Below are 22,211 nucleotides of genomic sequence, written 5' to 3' on the forward strand. Positions count from 1 at the left end.
GTATGACTTTTTTATCAGGTTTTTCAACATAGTATACAATTGTTTTATTGCTTTTTTGACATAACAGTCTATACAAACTACACTTTTGCTTTTTTTCTCTTTTTTAACATACAGTACTATGACATTTGTCAATATACTATTCAGTTACTTTATCACTTCTTTTCAACACAATATAATTTGACTATTTTTGACATAATAAACAAAGGCTTTTTTATTACTTTTTTAACATACTATACCATGACTTTTTTCAACATACTATGACTTTTTCTGATTATTTTTTGACATAGGCCTACTGTACCATGACCATGATGTCTTCAATGTGTATGTTGTCACTGTGGCTCAGAGGTTAGTACAACTTTAACTAGCACCAGCATGTAGGCAATGCAAACTTTTGGGCCATTTTGGGCATGCTACACAATGACTTTTTTCGAAATACTATTCAATGACTTTTTTTCGACATACTGTGACATACTATGACGTCTTTAATCACTTTTTGGACATACTATACCATGACTGTTTTCAACGTTCATGTTGACACAGTGGCTCAGAGGTTAGTACAGCTCCAACTACCACTCACAAGTATGCAGTGAAACTTGTGACCTATGGTACAATACCTGGTCTGGATTGGAGAAGTTTGCACGTTCTTCCAGACTTTCTGTGACATACTATACAATAATGTTTTATGACTTTTTAAGAAATACTATACTATGACTATTTTCTCTTTTTTTTAACATACTGTACTATAACAGTTTTTGATTTACTATACTATGACTTTTGTATAACTTTCTTCAACATACTATTCTATACCTATTTTCAACATAATATAATTTGACTATTTTCAAATTTATACTATACCTCTTTCTGGTATACAATACTATGACTTTATGATTTTCTTTCAATATGAGATACAGAATTTCTGTCGGAGACAGAGCAATCCCGGAAGTGGAACGTTGAGGATATAGACTATTACAGCTGTAATCAAACCTTGCCCTGGCTTTGCTGCTTAATTATCACACCTGTTTGTTTATAACAAATATTGCACACACAATGTTTGTGTGTGTGTGTGTGTGTGTGTGTGTGTGTGTGTGTGTGTGTGTGGTTCCTGCGTGCATTTACCCTGTACTTAGAGCTGTCTACTTGGAGCCGATCACTCGAATTTTAGTACAAGCTCAAAACAACAAGTCCGTAGGGAGTTGGGTTGGAACTGGAGGGTTGTTGGTTCAAGTCCCTGTACGGACCAAAGTAGGGAGTGTGGATTGGTAGCTGGAGAGATGCCACTTCACCTCCTGGCACTGCCAGGTGCTCTTGAGCAATGCACCATCCCCCCCCCCCCCCTGTAATTGGTCCCTGATTTCTGTGCTTATTTCTGTTCAGTGGCTAGAGCTGACAGAGGAGGCAGCCGTTCAATTTCACATTCACAACACAAACACATATGGACCTAAAATATGTTTTAAAAATGCAAGTAAAAACGGTTTTGTGTGGCAAGGGACCTTTAAGACTCTTGTCAATTTGAACCATTTCCACTTTTCCACATTTCCCTACAACTTCACCTTCTTACACATTTTAACCAGCAACTCAGTGTAGCAACAGCTTTTTGAAAAACCTTAAAATATTCCACTTTTGTTTGATACATTATTGGTGTGATTCAAAATTTCAATGAAATTCATACTAATTAAAACCATTCCCAGTTGTCCACCTATTGTCACTACTTCACCTTCTTTTTACATAACTATGCCAGCAATGTACTTTAGCTTTAGCAATTTAGCTTTTCAGCATTCACAAGCATTTTCTAGTTTTACCTCATAAATGAAGTCTTGTCGAGAGTGGTCCAGAGAGAGTATCAAGAGGTGGAAAGAAAACAACACAAGGAAGTGTTCACTAGTTTCCTGTGGGGGACAAAATGAAGAAATTACACCAAAACACCAAACAAGCAGCAGAAGCCCAACACCGTGCAGCATTGGCTACTGACTAACAACCTGTGGGCTCCATCAATAGTTTACACAGGCATTTGAATAAAACTCACAATTTTTAATAAAAGATGTTGCTTGCCAGATGTTTATCGTACTGTTTCAACAACTATTACAACTCGCAAACAAAATTATTTTACAAGATTATTTTAAAAGAGAATTTCAGATAATATGCCCCTTTAGAATTATGTATTGATGGAGCCATAACCTCATCATTCCCAGCTGACCCCTATGTGTAGTTCAGTGTTACCTGTGTATAGCTGTTATAGAGAGACACCAGGGAGGAATGGATGATCTCTCCATACATGTGGGCAGGCTGGCCCTCCCACTCCCTGATTGGCTGGTGGGAGTAAATCCTGTGGTGCAACTCGTCTCTGTCTCTGCCCCACAGCACCACCTACAGACACAAAACTGCGTCAGCCCATGTCTCTTGATATAAATATTTCAGAGCTTTTCTTAGTGTTGTTCCTTAGTTGCAATTAACCTTGTATTGTGCTGTTAAAAAGTAAGATTCCTTCATATTGTATGTGTCTAACTGTTCTTTTACACATGTGCCTTCGCATATCATTGCCCGCATCAGTATATGTGGCCAGATGTTTCACATAGCAATGAGTCATGCATTACACAGCAAATTGGAGTTTGTTTCCCTGTTGTAAGCCTAAAATCATTGTTGTTTGAGCAAAATGTTGCACCTTTCTCAATGAGGACTGTGTTTTGTTGTTCTCTTGGGGTTTGGATGCTTCATATTTGGCATTCAAGTGGAAAGAAGTGTAAAAACTCAAGTGTTTCCTCCCTCTTTTATTTCCTGTAAAGTTTGAATCACACCAAACAAGATATGCAGAACCTCTCACTTTTTGTCATGGAAATTCCTACAGTGTGTAAACAGTGTCTGCTGGCCTCAACACAAATAACAGCACCGAGTGGAAATTTTTAATATTCGTGTGAGGCACACTCCAAGCACTAAAAAGTGTTACATTGTCTGCCCAAAGTGAGCTACACATGTGTGAAAAGTGCATGATGAAGTTTATGCTTGTGTCTTTGTCACTGTCTTACATAACACACACAACACAAAACACACAATACACAACACACAACACACACACACCTTTTGTTCCAGGTTTCGTACTGAAGGGTGGTGTGGTGGTGGTGGTAGTGGTGGTGGTGGCAGCTCATCTCTGCTGTTCCTCACTGACAGCTGAAGCCTGGTCTCTCCTAGACTCCACACTCTGAATAAACACATTTCATGTTTCATGTTCACATGTTACTGTAACACATTTCACCAGACAGCATTGTCACATAGCAGCAGTCAATGCTAAGGCGACAGTGGCCCAGTGGTTTTGTGGCCTCATTGTAGCACGGATGTGGGCTCAGTTTCTGGTTGTGTCTGTGCAGTGCGAATGTTAAAGTGCATGTTCGTTTTGGTTCAAAGACACGTGAGTCAGAGAGACTGGAGACTCCAAAAGTATAATTGTGGGGTCCTGTTTGTAAGTGTTTCCTTGTGGTGCATGCTTGGACTGGCTTCAACCATGGTGAGCCTAAAAGAAAATAAATAGAGATTGAAGAGCATTTGAGCGCATCACAATTTAAATTGTGCGGTCCAGCAGCAGGCAGACATAATCAGATTAGAGTAGGCAGAGAAGAGACAGACCCACCTGCTGACCCTTTACCGCCATATTTTGTAGCCTAAGCTGCATATATTAATTCTATGCAGGTTTTGAATGTGTACTATAATGAACGTAAACAGAAAAAGTACAGTAAAAAGATGCATACAAAAAATGCTTGATTTTTAGTATGATGTCACCCACTACAGTCCTACAATACAGTGCACAAAGGAAGCAGAGGAGCAATAGATGATATTCATAAAAGAAAAAAAAATTGAACTGAATCCAATGAGATCACAACGCTGCTATATTCGTAAGAAGCTAAATATGTTAAGTGTTCAACCTGCCCATGAAGCCCTAATTAGCAGTGACATGGTGGTACTGAACCTAAGTACAATGTTGAGGTACTTTAATTGTATTTCTTTTTTTCTCTTTATATTTGTACTCCACTACATTAATTTTTGGGCCTTTATTCGACAGGACAGCTGAAGACATGAAAGGGGAGAGAGAGGGGCAAGGACATGCAGTAAAAGACTACAGCTCTGTGATGAACCCAGGCCCACTGCTTCAAGGAGTAAGCCTCTACATATGGGCACCCGCTCTACCAACTGAGCTATCCGGGCACCCAATGTTGCACTTTTTACTCCATCTGATAACTTGATTACTTTACAAATTCTCATAATAATATAAAATTGGATTACCAAATAAATTATAATACATTTTTTTTAAAGATAAGACTTTGTTCATCTCTTAGTGTAATTCACAAGTTACCGCAGTAAAACAAACTGCAATATTAAAGCTATGGACACATGAATGCATCAATAATTACAATTCAATAATATAATACACATGTTTCTGTTATGGGCCATTCTGCATAATGTGTACTTTAAGTAGTTAAGTATATTTTGATATTACTACTTTTGGGCAGAAATTTTGAATGCAAGACATTTTCAGTACCTTCTTCCACCACTGCATCTTTGTAACAAACATCTTTGTCAACGTTGCATAGTACAAACATGAGTAGGCTGCAACCACAAGTAGTAATCATTAAACAACCACACATAAGGGCTGGTAGCTGCTGTTGTAATTAGCCTCTGCTAATCCCCCAGCCTAGAACGAGCAGGGATTTGTCCCGCCCTGACTTTACATTAAACCCCTCCATGCTTCAGCCATTGCCTTATAGTAATCTGCTAATCACGTCAGTGCAGCATCACTGAGTTCCCATGTTCATGTTTAGTAAATAGGAGCCAATTAGTTTTTCTGCCTTGTTATTCTGGGTGCTGAGGAGTGGAAATTATATGGATGTAATGTGTTCTTCTGTTGTTTTCATCATAGTTAAGGAGTTTATAATTGAACCTTTTTCTTCACTGCATTAGCTGGAAGTTTTCTGCGTAAAAGCACATCCTGTTACTTTGTAAAAACAAACATGTAGTGTGCACATCCTGGAAATGGTATCACTGAATACTCTGAAGCTTTAAAAAGGTTTACATATCCTTGTTTTATATATCCAGCCTAAAAATGACGCATGACAAATGATATGTCAAAGATAAACCACATGCTCTCTTCACTTTACAGAATGTCACAGCTTCCTCTTACAGAACTCCCAAAACCACATTTGAACAAACAGTTTAAAAACAGTAAAAGCACATTAAAGATGACTGAATCTGCATTTTAGGATCCAAGAACTACATTCATAATGTGTAAATTCCCCACCATTACTTTTCTGTTTGTTCTGAGATTCAAATTGAAAGCTTGAATTCTTGTCTTACCCTAAATTGTCTCCAGAGAGTTCCAGGAGCTCGATCTCATCAGGGCCCACCTCGTCCACTCCAGTATGCCTCTGGGTCACACTGCAGCATCCCATGACGGACCAAGAGTCTGTCTCTCACTGCCTGTCTCAGCTTCTAGTCCACAGACTGAGCACCATCTGCCCAGACAATCATCCCCACTGGGCTTGTGTGTGTGTGTGTGTTTGTGTGTGTGTCTCGTGCCACACTAAAACCAAAGAGATAACAAAAAAACAGTGGCTGGTTGGGTCCAAAAGAGGATATTGTGCACTAGAGATGAGGAGGGAGGGGGTGTTGCTGTTAAGCTCTAGTTCCTCCTTTCTGCCAAACATGTAGTTTATATTTTCATAAAGCCAAACAAACGAAAGGTGTTAAAGCTTTTTGAAGAGGAATTGAAAATAAAACTGGCAAAAAGTGTTTGTTGAGTTGCAGCGCGGTAGTTCCTTCCTTCCTGTCAGTTGGCTGTCTGCAGATAACCGAGCCGCTTCCTCAGGTCGTTTTTTTTTAGACTAGAACTCAAACTGGGAACCTACTGACGCTTCACCCAGACGACTAAACAACGGTTCTATTGTCATCCAAAGCTAACCATCTTTAGATATAAAAATACAGCTGCAACCGATAGTGAACCTTTTCCCATTGACAAGTCAGGCTTCTCTGATGCTCTCAGCCTCCTTGTTGAGGAGCATGTGGATGAAGCAAGCATCCTGTTGGGAAAGACGGGACCATGCCTGCTTATGTTTTCATGCAAAGAGCCTGGATATGGATAGGCGAGTGAGATCATTATGAGTCATGAAACAGAGAGGTAAAGGGCTGCAGTCAAAACAACAAGCCGCAACAACTGAAAAGTGGAGCCTTGTGTTGATCTTCCTGGCTAGAATTACAGTAAGATGGTGGGAGGGTTCGTACACTATCATGTCTGAGTGTGTCTGTCTTTCCACAGGGCTGGTATCTGTGAAGTGACGAAACTTGATGTAAGATAACTGATGGCCATATTTTCCATTTGGGCTTTGACTACAGTTAACAAGTCTAACACTATTGGAAGAAAAAACTGTATTTAAATATAAATCAAATGTGCTCATTACGACACAAAGCAACAGTGAAATTAACTTTGTTCTCATTATTCAAATGACGAACAGATTCTTTATTGTCACAATAAGCTTTTATTTCTTGCAGAGTCAAACAGCACCAGATGTCAAAAGCTCTTTGGATCCCAGCTGTTTACATATAGTGCATCACAGTTCCTCTTTCATGTTAGAAACGTAGCTGTTTGTGTCCTTTCTGAGCACTTCTTCACATTTGTTCCCACACACAGGAAGTTCAGCATGAGGAGGGAATGGTGTCTTTGTCTCTGGAGATCCACCGACGGAGATCCCTGGTGACGATAGCGGCATGATGATACTCATCTTCTGCTGAGCCTTAGAGTGCTTTACATCATCCACACCTTTCAAATGATGATGAAAAGTACATTTGCCCAGCTGGAGTTCGACCCGAGACCTGGGGTTCTTATTCCTTACAGTCCGCTTGCTGCTGTGTAAATATGACGGTCCCTGCAATGAGGGAGAGCTTTGATGGAGCGTTGAGGCGTCGGTGGAGGTGGTGGGACACTGACGAGACTTTGAACTACCCCTTCCTTCAACACTTGCTGACACATCAACATCATCAGGGGTTAATGTGTGCACAATTTGGCCCTCTGTCCCTGACTTACATCTTCTGGGTTCAGTCTGTTTGGTGCGTTTTTGGTTCAATTCACCATTTGTGTTGCTCTTGCTGCAGGCCAGCACTGAATCAGGAGGGAAAACTCCATTGTAAAGCAGCACAAAGTCCCTCTGACTGGCCAAAGGAAGCGTCTTCTGCTTGAGACGACACTTGTTGAAGATCTCCAGAGATAAATCTACAGCATGAAGTAGTGACAGCAGATAAAAACTCGTTGGGTGGTATTGCACATCAGCCTGTTGAGCAAACTAATTAGTACACTAATATCTAACTATAAGAATTGTTTGTGCGTGTGTGCGTGCTTGTGTGCGTCGGTCCCTTGTCTTTTAATTCATTTTAATACCATTCATCTGATATAGTTCACACTTGGCTAGTGTCGTTTCAACACGTGACAGGTTCAGAATAAATAATCGTAAAACTTTTTTTTAGCGGGCATTTTGACTGTGAATCCCTTTTTGCTGCTACCAATGTTGCATGATTGCTGGATATACCAACCAAACTTTTCTTCACTTTCCTGGTATCAACAAGCATGGGCAGATAGCCTACAGGAACAGCTACGTCAAGCCACTAAGCCTGTTTAAAAATGATTAGCTCTGCTAAATTGAAAAATTTGTTAACAATAATGACGAGACGAGATAGCACCGGCGTCATTAAACGCTGACAGTAGACACCTGTGTTCTTCATCAGATAATGATCCGATATAACAAATAAAATCCTATGTAGGACTGGATATTGTTCAAATTGTTGATACCGGTTCCTAAACGATACCAAAATAATTTTTCCAAGTTTTCAACTTCTACTACGTGAGCCCTTTCTCTGTGCGTAACATGTATTGTGCGTAACATGTATCTCTGCAACATGTATTGTTAGGCAACCAATCACCATCATTATTGGAAAGCATGCTGCATGTTTATTGGCTCACTGGCACTGATGAGATTTACTTCTTAGGTATTAAATGACAAGGCATTCTTTGATACTCAATACTTTATAGCAGGGGTGTCAAACTCATTTTAGTTCATGACCAGACCAGTAAACCACTCCAGAAAGATCAGAAACTTCATCTGCCACAGAGATTCTTGTTAGCTTGATGTCACCAAACATAAGTTGCTTCTGCTATGACCGTGTTCTAAGGTCATTGTAGGAAAAAAAAATAATGTTACGGACCCGGGAGAGAGGATTAATAATTAGAGAAAAAACTAAAATTAAAGTCATAAATGATATACATAAAGGAACTTATTACTTCTCTGCATTTGTTAAAAGATTGCAAAGTCATCCAGTAGGCCTGATTCGACCCTTTGGCGGTCCGGTTCTGGCCCACGGGTTGTATGTTTAAGGCCCTGCTTTAGAGGAAATTTGGTCAGTGCCTAAAAAGTGTTGAATGCAGAACCCAGTCCTATGTGAAATTAGTTTGACTAAAATGAGAAAATGATTGGTACTGGCGAGACTAGATTAACTGAAAGGTTCAATAAGTTAATAATTTTGGGGCCCAGGCAAACAGCGCCTTGCTTTACTTTTCACTATTAACTCGTAATAGTAAAACTATACCATGCATTACAAGTCCTGCATTCAAATGTTTCTTCAATTGAAAAGAGAGGCATTATATCTGCAAGCAGCAATACAGGAGGCCAAGCAATCTGCCAGTTACAAGCAGGCACGCTTTAAACGGGCACTGCACTACAGTAGTGTTTCATGAAGGGAACTATGATGATTTTTGTTTGAGCATGGTGTTAACTTTCCACTTTAAACATCTACTGAACCTGAAAAAGAAAAAGAAGTGATCAGCTGTGGTAATGTGAGCTCACCCAGTGCTTCCACAACAGTCTTGGGTATCACCTCCTTCAGCACTTCACAGTTGGTATGAAGCGCTGGATTACAGTTCATCTCCAACAGCCACACCTTAGGCGCACACAAAAACATGATTAGTCCAAAAACATGCACATTAACACACAAACACTGACTGCCACTCAGATTCTAAGTGACGTTTCACCAACCTTGAAGTCCTCGTCAACCATGAAGTCGCAGCCAATCAAGTCGAAGAAGCCCAGTCGGCTGTCAAACTTGGATTTGACAGCTAAGAAACAATGTGTAAGGATCTGCTGCATGTACTTCTGATGCATGGAAAGGAAAAACAACCTGTTGGTCAAATTGGGCTTCTGAGTGATACACAATATAGCACATCCTCCGGCAGCCATTTTGAATGTCTGCAGCTCTTAATAATTCTATTTGAGAATATGTGGTTGCTTTTCTTCGATGATTTATTTGTCTGCTCTTTTTAAATGACTTGATCGTTACTTTAGTCATGCCTGGCTTAGTGTTGAAACAATTTAGTTGCATTAATAGATTTTTTTTAAACCACTTGGGGGCAGCAGGAAAACACTGACTTTCTGTCTGCTGTTTAGTGCAGGTAGCAGAAAGTAAGTTTATCAGAGCGTTTTAGCTGAAAATAGCCACCGGCTGCTGGAAATGAGGCTGATGGGAGACAAATATGCCGGCTGGAAAACCAAAACAACAAGATATGAAAAGCTAAAACTATTAGTGGATCATAGAAATAGAATATTGATTAGTGCCACTTAAAACTTAATGTATGTCACTAACCATAATAACCCATTACCTGAATAAGTTTAAAGACCAACTTAAAGGAGCAGTGTGTAGGATTGATTTACCAAGGGAGTGGGTTAGTATCGCATTGCCAGATCTCCATAGCGCTGTGTCAGTGCTGGAGTATTGTCTTGCTACACCACCTATCTATTCTGGGATAGGGGAAAAAAACGCTCTGGCTTGTTTTATATTTCTTCAAAACAATCCCTACCGTCCTGGCAAGTGGTAAGCCTCGATAGTGGAGATAGCGAGAGGGACATCCGCCACATGAGAGACGTGCTGGATGTCAGGCTTATCCCAGCAGTGTACTACATCTGTTGAGCCAGACTAGGACCAGACCATGTTTCTACAGTAGCCCAGAAAGAACAAACCAAACAAATGCTCTCGGGAAGGCCACCGCAGGTTCTACCAGATGCTTGGAAAGGGAGGGGTGAGGGTTATTCAGTTGATTGTAATCTGCAACCTCACCACTAGATGCCTCCTACACACTGGTCCTTTAAGAAAATACTAAACTATAGCCTAGCAGTGGAAGTGCAGTATGAGTTGTATTAGCACTGTGAAGAAGTTAAGATTGGACTTCTATTAAGTTTGGGCCATTGTAAAATATATTTTAAAAGATTATAAAAAATCAAACTTGACAAAGCTATCACACACTGAAGGTTTGAGGTTTCTCTCTAACAAGTGTAACTTGAAAAAGATTTTAAAAAAAATGTGTACCCTGTGGCATTTGCTGTCCTAGAAGGCACTATGGGTAAAAACAATCACCAAACAGCACATGTGATATTTCATTTTACTAATACCATGATGTATCCTCAATCCCGAATGATGTCATCCAAGCCTAAACGCAATCTCAATTAGCTGCAAGTGCCAACAATCATCATTATAATGGTAATTGGTCCCAGAGAGCGACAACACACAGCAGCACTCACTGCAAAGGTGCCCAGCACCCAGTCCCTGGGCAGACCCTTGGCAACCTGAAATCTGTCGTTGACGTAAGTGTTGAAGCTCTCCATGGACCACACAGTGTCCTCCTTTAGCTGGCTGTACAGGGGGTTCTTCTTCTGCATAAACTGGAGACAGACAGCAGAGACACATGAAGCAGTCAGCAGTAGCAGAAAGACACACAGCTAAGGCTTGATCTATTCAACCTCTCTGGAAGTAATGCAAATGTCTCTCCAGTATTATCATGAAAGGGTTTGCCCTTTTTAATTTGTTTTAATTGTTAGTTTACGCGGTACATATTTGGCCTTAAACAGCATAAACAGTTACCATGAAATATTCTCCAGTGAAAGTCAAACCCAGAATATAAAAATCTGGGATGAGCTAGTGAATGAACGCCTTTAAACTCCAAAAATGAACAGTGATATCAGTCCAGTTCCCAGTTCTTCTTTTTATTTAATGCAGGAATATTGGTAATTGACAGCGTTTGTTGATTGTTCAGTTTTTCAGCGCAGATAATTATCGCCCAGCAATTGCAAAGAAGAGGGAATCTTCCTAAGTTTGATTTGAAAGATATCAACTTGATTTGTGTAACTCAGACTGCTCAAGCCTTATATTAGTTTCAGATACATGTTGCAGTACATTTATAATATACATGTCAGTATATTTCTGCACTTCTTTCACAATGAACGCTCATTCAAAAGTGATGACATCAGGAGGAGTGATAACAAAAAGCTAAATAATGTTTTAAGATGGACTTAAATGGACTAAACGTTCTGTTCCTTTAACTTTTAATCTGCCATTTAACCCTGGATATTTGGGCAGTCTGTATGTTACTGAGGTGTACCTGATTGGTCAGGTGGGCAGAGAGGTTGTTGGAGCTGGGGTCATAAAGGTCGCAGGTCAGTCGCACATAACCGTGGCGAAAGAAGACCATGTAAGGTGAGGTGCAAGCAATCAGAAGGTAAGAGCGCACATCAAACTTTTTCCCTCTCAGGAGCAGCGGCCTCTGGATGTAACTGAGAGAAAAAACGTCAGTTTACATTTGTCAATTTGTAACAACACAAACATTTTGCCTTTTTTGAGACACAAAACGTGTCATAATATTGATTTTTACGACCCAATTGTTAGGTATGTTCACCCACTGTTGGACAATGCGAGCCTGAGGCTGGCGGCCGTGCATCTTTCTGTTGGCCTGGCGGTCCTCTGTGTGCTGCAGCTTCAGTCTGAAGGCAGCTACGTCCTCCTGGTTCTTCAGCAGAAAGATCCCTCTGCCCTGGTTCAGGCCCGTGGGCTTGCAGATCCACATGTGACTGTCTTTGTTGCTCACACCTGGTAACAGTCATAAACTTACTGTAAAGCAGGCAAATCAACAAACGTGTGACATATAAAGATAGACTTTTCCTGTTCTATGTTGTTTCTTTTGTTGCTTTCAGACCTACAGTATGTTAAGGCATTTCTTTCTGTTGTTGTTCTGTTATATTAACTTCTTTATTCTATGAATGCCAATGACCGCTGTGTCTGAAATTCCCCCATATTTGTTTTTAAGTTCACCATGTACTTTCCCCCATTTAATTAGAATTTTAAATCTAAAACGCGAAAAAATTGTGTTCTATAAATCCCACAAGGCAATGCTTCACCATTGCTAGATGTGTACATTAATGTTATGCCGTAATGGAAAGTAGCTGCGTATGTTTACTCAAGTATTATACGCAATCTTATTTAGCTTATACTTTCTAATACTGTAATTTTTACTGGGCATATATGATGGCTAGTTACTTTAAATGTGAACATTCAGATTATATAAATAGACCAGCCCAGAAAATATGCTGCATTAAACTACCCAACAGTGTATAAAGTAGTTAAAAGTAGCTTCAACTCAAGCACATACAACATTAAAGTGCCCATATTATAAAAAGTAATCACTTTTTGCGGGATCTGGGGTGTTATTTTGTGTCTCTGGTGCTTCCACACACATACAAACTTGAAAAATAGAACTATCCATGTTGTTTTGAGTGAGATTTTGTTTCTGAATGCGTCCTGCCTTTAGTCTGCGAGTGAGGTGTTCAAAATCTGCACGGCTTTCTACGTCACTAGCTGAGATGCGCTGGCTGACCGTAGCAAATTCTAGCGCTAGCATGCTAGCTGGTTCTCAATGGCAAAACACTGCCACAACACACACTGGTTCACCATATTCTACAAAAGAACTACTTCCATGTCCCTGTTCTGAAGGTATTCCACAAGTGCACCTTCATTTAGAAGAAGTTTCCCAGCTAATCCTGCCTTGCATTGACCAAAGTTGAAGAAAGAGTTATCTAGCTGATGTGATCTTACCTAGCTACTGCGCATGTGCGGTTCCCAACAAAGATAGTATAGAAGTGAGATGTCTCACTCTGTAGCTAAAACAGAGACCTAAACACACAGGGTGAAAAGAGGATCTGCAGCAATGTGCAGTTCAACAAAAATATGTTTTTTGAAAATGAAACCATGTAAACCTATTCTGGTACAACCTCAAAATACAATTATGAACCTGAAAATTAGCATAATATGGGCGCTTTAAAATGCTTCTTACATGTTGGTGCATTATTAATAATAATCAATAAACAATTTAATGTAGATGATGATGTTGAATTGTACATGGGGTTTTCTCACTTTGAGGTGGTGCAACTTTAACTACGTGTTAATAATTATTCTCCTATTACTGTGGTCTGATCTGTTCTTTTCTCTCGTCTTCTTTTCCACAAATTCATCTGTCACCCAGAGATTTAACCAGCTGTCTGTGTCTCTCTCCTGTTTACTTAGTGATAACCATATTTGTCATTATACACAAACCACTTATCATAATGCTGTGTATCTGTATTACTATAAACAATACAGAAACCATGCAATTGTTTCATCTCCAGTATTAAAAAATTCCTGTTTTTTAGGTTTAATATTAAAAGTATTGGATTTGTCTCAGCCCTGTCCTGTGCTGGAGCCGCTTTACATCCAGATCCTGTTGAGCGTTTCTCTGTGTGTTTGTGTCTTAGCCCTGCCCTTTGACTCATCTCTATGGCGACAGCATGTTCCCCTGGTGATTTAATCAGGGCCTTATGGGAGGTGAAGTGCATTATTTTCCAACATCCTCAACCTCTTGATTAAACAATCACTAAGGTAACTGTTGTCTTAACACTGCCAAGCAGTTTATTTCAAATAGCAGTCTAAATAAACACAAATCCAGTTGAACCAGTGTTGTGTTGTTACATGTACTACTGTACTATAGGTAAATGTAGGTGTTTGGGCATTTTACCCTCTTGCTGGGCAAAGAAAGCCTCCCTCTCTTCCCTCACATCCATGCGGAAGGTAGTGGGAATAAACTCTTCCATTTTCAGCCTCCTGTGAAGAACAACACAACAAGGATGAAGCTCTAATGAATGTGTCTTCTCAGCGGTTTCAACTTAGATAATGTTTCATTTAAGCGTTCTCTGTTGATTTGTGTTTGTCGCTGCAATTTAACACATATAAATACAAGTATAGTACATGTACAAAATATTTTTGGCATATCAATGCATGTTCATAAACGTTTGCTGGGTTATCAAAGGTACTCTGTGACGTTTTCTTATTCTTACATTCAGTGTATCTCTGAGGCCTGACAAACATGTTGAGAGCATTTTTTGTGTATTTTGAATACTACATTCTTTCCATCCATGTTTGCTAGCTTGCAGTCTTCTTCCTTACCTTTGCTGGGGCATAGCTACATTTTTATGGCAAGTCACGGCCACCAGCTGTCAGTTAATGGAAGAGTATGAAACCTTTAACAAGAATGTGTGTGAGAGCGTACAAATTTGCTCTACACGTGTGCATGACATAACTTAACTTAACTTATTTACCTTAAAATCTAACGTGAGGATTTTTTTTACAGGTGGTTACTATTAGATTGTAATGTATGGTTAAATGGTTTGTCTGAAATTTGTATCGGGTTTGAAAATTGTTTTTAACTGTATTCATTTATTATCAATAATTAACCACTGAAATAGTTTATATAACTGATACACATCATGCTCAATCCAAGGCCTGTGAGATAGGAGCCCTGCTTTCTGATGATGCCATTTGGCTGTGTTTATTAAATAGTGTCACAGTCTGATATGTCTTTCAATCTATTTGAACGACATATCTATTCATAATATTTGCAGAGCTGGGCCTCTATTGAACATTCATGATGGCACCAAATTGTTGCTAGGAGGTTTGAGACACAAAAATGCATACATCGGTAAAGGAAAAAGTTGCTACAGCTGTTTGCTTTTTAATACAAACTACCTCAATCCTCGACCGTGGTGGACTTTGCTGCTGACTCGTTCATATTCCCGCAGACTGCTGAGAAGGCCGATCTTAGTGGTGAGCACCTTGTTGTTGGGAATCTGGTACACCAACTGTTCACCTGGGAAAAACACATGATTTAAATTTTCTTTGTGTGAATGGAAGGCAATACACATTTTTCCTACTAAAAGCAAAATGAGAACAGAAATGAAACATTTATATTTTGAAATACATATTTCCAATTTTCCAATTCTCTATGGAAACATTTTATGGCAAGGACAGGTACCATTGTCACATGTTTTTACAGTTTATAGTAAGATACAGCATTCAGATTATGTCTTGATCTCTGTTAAATTAATATAGTGTTGGACCTGCTCTGAAGTTCCAGTAGTTTGCTGGTGACTTGGTCTCACACCACTTGAGTTTGAAATCCTCCCTCTGCTTATTGTAAATCCTCTTCCATCCTCGGCTGTCAAAGTAACCGCTCACTCTAAAGGAAAAGTCCCAAAGGAAATCAATCACACTTCTGCTTTAATCACAAAAAAAAGATAAGGGGTCGCTTGTTATCCCTAATAAGTGGCCCATAACTAAATATACAGCAGGAGAATAATCTTTTCTGCTAGCATGAAAGCAATTATTTCCAAGAAGTCATCACTTTTCTTTGCTTTTTTTTTTTTGAATTAAACAACTTCACTTACAATGTGATCTTTTTTTTTTTAACTACCTACAATCCAGCACATTATTGATACCCCTCATATTCTTTATTTCATATGTCTCTACTTACAATTCAGCCCCATTGGCTCCTCCAACGAAGTAGAAAGGCCCTGGCCCCCGGGGCTCCTCTACCTGCCTGTTCCTGTCTGGATAGGAGCAGGTCGACAAGGCCCTAGGGACAGACTTTCGGAAGAATCGCTCCACCAGGCCTGCACCTGCTAATTTTACATACACAAACACGCAAAAATCATACATGCACACTGTCAATCATTCTCAAACAAACACAAAATCTCTGTCGCATGCATGTCAATCGTGTTGATTAACTGTATTCTGTTATGCTGCAATAGCGGATCAACATATTGGGAAAAAAAAAAAAACTACTTCACATTTGACATCCCACTTTCCCCTTTACACACCTGACCCTCTATCCCGGCTTTCCTGCTTGACAGTCATGTGGGGAAACCTCTCTCTCTTTTTCTGTGTCTTCTCCCTCTGGACCTGCACCAGTCCACCTTCTGATGTCACTTCCTGCATGACACTAAGATAAGGTGACAAAGGCTCTTCGCCTGGCTCCTCTTGCCTCAGTATTCCTAGAGGCTGGTTGTCCCCAAAGGGAACCTCCACTTCCTTCTTCGTCGCTTCTTCCCCTTGTTGCTCGTCTGCCTGGCCTTCCCTGTAGGGCTCCACCCAGAACTCAGATGACATGGTCTTGTGCTGGTGCAGATCCCTGGTGATGACTAAAAATGTTGGATTACAGGTGGACTCTTTTCTGCTGTGCAGTGACACTGTAGTCAGAAATGTCAGAGCACTGAAGATTTGGTGGAGTATGAGAGGAAAAGAAGAAGAGAACCGCATTGCCCTTCATTAATAGTACTGTACTGTACTGAATGTCCGGTATGGTCATTGGTCACATGATATTTATTTCATTAGCCACGCTAACGTCATGGCTCTTTTAGTTCGCTGTCTGTTGGTTGGTCGGTCCACCACTTTGGTTCCAACAAAAAAGTATCTCAACAACAACTACTTTTAAATCGGCATTGATATTGATGGTCATGGTAGTCACAGGATTTTTCCATAATGATTTGGTAACCCCCCTGGTCTTTTGTCTAACCCCACTGGTTCAAACTTTGCACTTGACCATCACTTTGGTCCATTTATAGTTCTCAGAATGGGGATCCCTTCCCTCTAGCATCACCATCAAACTCAAATGTCATACTCTCACGATCTAAATGTCTAACTGCTTTGAAATTTGCACCTTCATGGTCACATTGTTATTTAATGACCCTATTACCTTTCGTCTGGCGCCACCATCAGAACAAACCTTAAATTTAAAAGGCTCAATACTGAAAAAAGTCTCAATAATAGTTTTGATTGGTTTACAGAAATGAACATTTCATCTTCTAAGGGTTAGTACCTTTAGCCTTGTTTTTGTCTGTATAGTTAATAATGCAATTTCACATTTGGCAAACCTGACAAAATAAAAAGTGTAAAGAAAATGTGCTATCTCAAAATACAGTTAATGTGGTGTTTTGTATTAGAAGACAGGAGCTGACCTTATTGTAGTTACTGTACATGTAGAAGCAAAAGGGGTTTACCTGCAACTCCACACACACAAGGAAAGCCAGACTCCATGAAAACCTACTCTGCCTGTTCATCTGCCATGTGCGCTCAACCTTGTAGTCCAACGGCAAGACCCAGACACACAACAAACCAGCATACTGAAGCTAGTTGGCTGTTAAGCCAAATGAAATCAGCCGTAGTCTTTTAAACTGCAAGTAAGCAAACCCGCAAGACAAATGTAAACAATCGCCGGTTACTCTGGTAATGGGACGCTTAGCAACAGTTGCCGCTTGTAGATTGAATCTTACAACAGCACCACAAGACAAACTAACTACTCAAGATTATGTATCCCACACCTACCCCACCTCTAAGTTTAGCTTCATTCAATATTAACTGCCTGTAAGCCTGTGTTGTGTGAACCCTGGGTAACACAATAGCAGTGTCGATCAAAATGGATTTGCCAGTTTTCCACGGTATTATATCTTGACACCAAAGGTAAAATATTGTTTACAGTCTCAGTGACGTACAAAGTATTTATTCTGTTCATTTATTTATTTATTCATTTAAAATTTGATTCATTTCATACTGATTGACTCTTTCTTGAACGGCCCCATATCTACAGTAAGCTCCATTTTACACACTAAAAACCAAAGCCTAAATGGTTATTTATCCACAGTAACTAGAAAAGTAAAACATATTTAGATTCAGTGAGTTTAGTGTAGTAGTGGATACAATGATTAATTACTAGTACCAAATATCAAGATGCTTTTCGCATTCAAACCTTTTAGAAACTGAATAACTTGAGCTGTAAGGTGACCTGAGCACCTGATCAACCTAAATCCTCAAGACATTATTTTTATTGTGAACATCAAACTATTCCGACATTAATTAATCCATCTGAATCATTGTTGTTAATGGTTTTATTGCAAACACTACCATGAATCATATTGTCTAGAGCCATGTGCAGCTGCAGGTATGCAGTTGGGCAACATAGTATTTGTGTGCTCGGGGGTAAACCACCTTTCTATCTCAGTGATTTGACTCAGGAGGAAACACCCAGGCCCAGCCACGGATGGCAATTATGCATAATCTCCTCTCTTCCTCCTCACAGTCTGATAATTGACAGGGGTGGGTGCCTCTTAGACCCAGCATCCATGCAACCGTATAATTACACATAAAGTAGGGTAACCACCGGAGTGATGCGTACACCTAACACCTGTAGGTTAAGCATGTATTTGCACCTAGCAGAACGTATTTAAAGTATTTTAAACATATTTAGAGCAGGTCTGTCAAACTCTGCAGTCTTATAACAGATGAGAACTGAACTGAGCCACTAATGAAATGAGCTTTCATGTTTCATATCAATGAAATGCAAACTGTCCGTATCGTCCCGCTTGATATTACATGTATGTGTTGTTACACATTTCAAGCAAGATTAAATTTACAAGATGGAAGCAATAGTCACCAGACATTTACATCAGTTCAGTCATTTGCACACATTGTACAAAAGAGTACTGCTTGGCAATGATGTGAGTCCACCCACAGCGCCCCAGTTATTAGAAGCGGGATTGCCATATTCCTGTTTAACAGAGCTTTGTGTGGAGCCACTGTCAGCCACACCTTGATAAAGAGCTGCCATCTGATAGACACACTGTGTAAAGTGCTGCATAGGTAGACAAAGAGAACAGGCTTGTTTTACAGCCCTGTCGCCTCATGGTTCACCATCTGCCAAGAGGTTGTGTGAATGTGTGTGTAAATGAGAATGTACGCTTGTGTATTTTATGTGGCTAATCTGTATGTTCCCATTTTGTATTACATACCCCATGATTAATAACTTTGTCATAATTATTTGACCTCTGTAAGTCAGTCAAACAGCGTGGGCCAAAGTGTGACACTTTTTTACCTTACCTTAGCTTAATTGAACTTTCCTTTTGTTTTCTTTGAGTTTCTGCAGGTGGTGCTCTTCTCATTGTGTGTTTGTCCATGGTAGCTACCACTGCTCATGCTTAAAAGCCAGTTATTCTCCTATTTACTCCAAACAAACCTGAAATAGACAACATCACTACATCACTCCTCCAACTTCCTAAGCGTGTGTGTGTGTGTGTGTGTGTGTGTGTGTGTGTGTGTGTGTGTGTGTGTGTGTGTGTGTGTGTGTGTGTGTGTGTGTGTGTGTGTGTGTGTGTGTGTGTGTGTGTGTCTCATGGCGGTTACACCATAAAGTGTGTGTCTTTGGAGACTCGCCCATTCCCATGTCATCTCAACTGCCTCCTGTACCAGGACGTGCTCAGCAATTACAGGGATGTAGCCTGCAGCAATGGTGTCGCTACACAACCCATTACTTGGAGGGATTCTCCTTGTCAAGGTGTTATAGTGGACGTAATGGAGTTAAGTTTCGATGTAAAGAAAGGCTCGTCTCAATAGGGTCTTTCTCTCTCCTGCCATTCATGATTTCCTTACAGAGTTACACCGGGAAAGAAGAGGTGCCAGTAGTAGTGGGGGGCGACATTTTGTTCCCAGGATCTGTATTCGCTCATTCCCACTGCTGACAAATGCAAGATGGAGACACAAAGACATCAAATTTCACCAAGACTGACTTTATCATGGGAAATGTACAAGTCATATGCAAATGACTGTCCCCAGATAAATAGTTGTTTCGAGACAGATAAAGATAAAAATTAAATACATGTGGTGTCTTTATTACCTTTGTACATCTTAGTCAGGCGTGCATGCCTATTGCTCAATAATGAGTTTGTCTGTTCTGCTTGAATACGTCCACAGGCTTCAAATCTGACTGCTGTTGGCGGTTTACGATTGTGACATTTTTAGAATTAATTTTGCAGTGATTAGTCATAACAAAATGGCTACCAAGTAGCTTAACATTGGGAGAAGATGTGGTTTATGCGCTATACACAATAAATGGCTAAGATATGGCTCTTAAATAAAGATGTCATGTACTTCATGCAGCTTTGGTATTTCACACTATCATCATAAGGTGGTGAAGGTGGATAAATGTTGCCACAGTCCCACCCAGTTGAGCCTCTCACTCCAAATGCAGAGAAAACATGTACATGATTCGTACTGATGGCAACCTCTTGAATCAACATCATCCAGTATGTTGGTTACACCCTATAAAGTTGTGAAAAACCCCATACAAGGAATACCACTTGATTTTGAAATGGAAAATGACTCACCAATAGCCGACTTTGACAAGAACACAACAGAATAGAGAGAGTTGGTGAAGGAAGAGATGCTCCAAACCTTGAAATACACCAACTAACAAGAAAGTCCTTGATTCAACCATTGTGGGGGCCCTTTACTGGTCAGTACTTTAGAAATCAGTCAAATCAGTCAGGTGAAATCAATCAACATCTTAGTACAGAGTTGGGAAGGAAGGCAGTATTACCAACACAAACAGTCAAGTATTTAAACTACTGGAAGTCTTTGATCAGTGTTTATCTAGCAGGATATTTACATACTGTAGGTCTCAGTTAATAGGATATGAGCACCAGTGATATATCACGGTAGCCCAATTTAATAAGAAATAAAAGTAGGGACTTAAAATAATATAATAATATAAATTTCTGAATTTTCAGCACTATGCTTGATCCATGCATAATGAAAATCATCAATTTATCAATGCATTCTTTCTCTGTCGGTGGCCGGCATTGACATTACTGTGCTGTGGTTTCTGAGTTTAACACAGTACTGTCAGGTGGGTCTATTCAACTACTGTGGGAATTCACCATCAGTTCAAATAAATGGCAGCCAACTCTGCAGAAATACCTCTTCAAAATTCAGTCAGGAGGTTATTAGAAATATACTGGCACCAGTGCTGATGTATCAAATGTTCCTGGGTTTTTAACGTACCTGCCAACAATCTCATTTTTTAGCCCTATCTCCAGGACCACTCCCAGTTTATCTTTCCCAGGAAACTCCTGTAATTTGCATGGCCCAAACTCCTTTATGAATAATCGGACCAATATGTTGACCAGTTGCCAGATCTTCTATGAATCGCATCTTATTCACACAATCCACACACCACAGTTTTCAACCCGTTAGTCACCTCCACCTGGCAACCTATAACCCAGTTGCGCAGCTGAGCTCTACGCAAACTTCGCGGAAAGTTCAGACCCAAAAGTGAGCCAATAAAAATGTCAGATGAAGGCGGTGTTCCCACAAAGAAATCAAAATATAGCTGTAAATTTCAACAGAGGTGGGCGCAACAATTTACATGCATCTTACCTAGTCATATCAACAACATGCACGCTTTTTGTATGGTGTGTCACATTGATTTTAAATTTTTTTAAAGTGAGTACATATTCATGTTTACAAAACCTACTGATGTTTACCAAATAGAGACAGTTATTGATGTTGAAGGAATGATGAAAAATGATTAAATGTGTTAAATGTGTTTTTACCACAGTGGTACAAGCACATTTAACACTGTGGTAAAAACACAGTTAACACTGTTTTTAACCACGGTGTTAAATGTGCTTGTACCAAAATGTTGGCAGGTATGGTTTGTACATTAGCTAAGATATCTCAACACGCCAGTCTTCATGTTTATTAAAAACACAATGCTAACACATCAAGTTTACCAAAAAAGGCTTAAATAAGTAACATATTTGACAGGACATGTCTAATCAAGTGGTTGTTTGCATGACTGCTTGTTAAAGGTTAAGTAAAACAACTATTTGCTTAAGTAGCTTATTACATGTTACAGGGTTACCTTGATGAGTCTCAACCCAAATCCTTTCTCTTGATTAGAACAGCACATTGGAAGATTTAATGTAAAACTTACCAAAAGCAAACAACTAACAGTCATTACTCTTCATGTGTTTTGAAAGAGTCAAAAACAAAAATCCTGGGCGCATGGGTGGCTCACCTGGTAGCCCATATATAGAGGCTAAGTCCTCAACGCAGTGGCTGCAGGTCCCACCCCCTTCCCCCTCTTTCCACTTTCATGTCTAAGCTGTCCTGTAAAATAAAGGCCTAGAATACCCAAAAAATAATAAAAAAAAAAAAAAAAAATCCCA

At 39.8% G+C, this 22,211-nt stretch overlaps 2 protein-coding genes across 8 annotated transcripts in view; both read right to left on the reverse strand.

The window, feature by feature from the left end:
- The window catches only part of LOC116692265 (probable pleckstrin homology domain-containing family N member 1), a 26,635-nt gene extending 7,321 nt beyond the window's left edge, over window positions 1–19,314 (reverse strand). The window contains exons 1-5 of one of the 2 annotated variants that reach the window (XM_032520422.1): window positions 19,256–19,314; window positions 5,338–5,521; window positions 3,073–3,193; window positions 2,218–2,364; window positions 1,800–1,886 (exon numbers count right to left, since the gene is read on the reverse strand). In XM_032520422.1, coding sequence (XP_032376313.1) covers window positions 1,800–1,886; window positions 2,218–2,364; window positions 3,073–3,193; window positions 5,338–5,432 — 450 coding nt within the window. In that variant the 5' untranslated portion in view covers window positions 5,433–5,521; window positions 19,256–19,314. Of the gene's footprint in view, window positions 1–1,799; window positions 1,887–2,217; window positions 2,365–3,072; window positions 3,194–5,337; window positions 5,990–19,255 lie in introns of those variants that run through there. The other variant, XM_032520421.1, reaches the window with a different exon arrangement.
- The window catches only part of ttll10 (tubulin tyrosine ligase-like family, member 10), a 16,165-nt gene continuing 429 nt past the window's right edge, over window positions 6,476–22,211 (reverse strand). The window contains exons 2-13 of one of the 6 annotated variants that reach the window (XM_032520418.1): window positions 19,084–19,219; window positions 16,032–16,352; window positions 15,686–15,833; window positions 15,273–15,391; window positions 14,902–15,022; window positions 13,895–13,980; window positions 11,751–11,937; window positions 11,453–11,624; window positions 10,596–10,736; window positions 9,060–9,176; window positions 8,871–8,964; window positions 6,476–7,246 (exon numbers count right to left, since the gene is read on the reverse strand). In XM_032520418.1, the coding sequence (XP_032376309.1) occupies window positions 6,588–7,246; window positions 8,871–8,964; window positions 9,060–9,176; window positions 10,596–10,736; window positions 11,453–11,624; window positions 11,751–11,937; window positions 13,895–13,980; window positions 14,902–15,022; window positions 15,273–15,391; window positions 15,686–15,833; window positions 16,032–16,320 (2,133 nt within the window). In that variant the 5' untranslated portion in view covers window positions 16,321–16,352; window positions 19,084–19,219 and the 3' untranslated portion in view covers window positions 6,476–6,587. Of the gene's footprint in view, window positions 7,247–8,870; window positions 8,965–9,059; window positions 9,177–10,595; window positions 10,737–11,452; window positions 11,625–11,750; window positions 11,938–13,894; window positions 13,981–14,901; window positions 15,023–15,272; window positions 15,392–15,685; window positions 15,834–16,031; window positions 16,424–17,210; window positions 17,507–19,083; window positions 19,220–22,211 lie in introns of those variants that run through there. The other 5 variants (XM_032520419.1, XM_032520416.1, XM_032520415.1 and 2 more) reach the window with 5 other exon arrangements.

This window comes from Etheostoma spectabile, chromosome 7, assembly GCF_008692095.1.
Source record: "Etheostoma spectabile isolate EspeVRDwgs_2016 chromosome 7, UIUC_Espe_1.0, whole genome shotgun sequence".
Classification (NCBI taxonomy): Eukaryota; Metazoa; Chordata; class Actinopteri; order Perciformes; family Percidae; genus Etheostoma; species Etheostoma spectabile.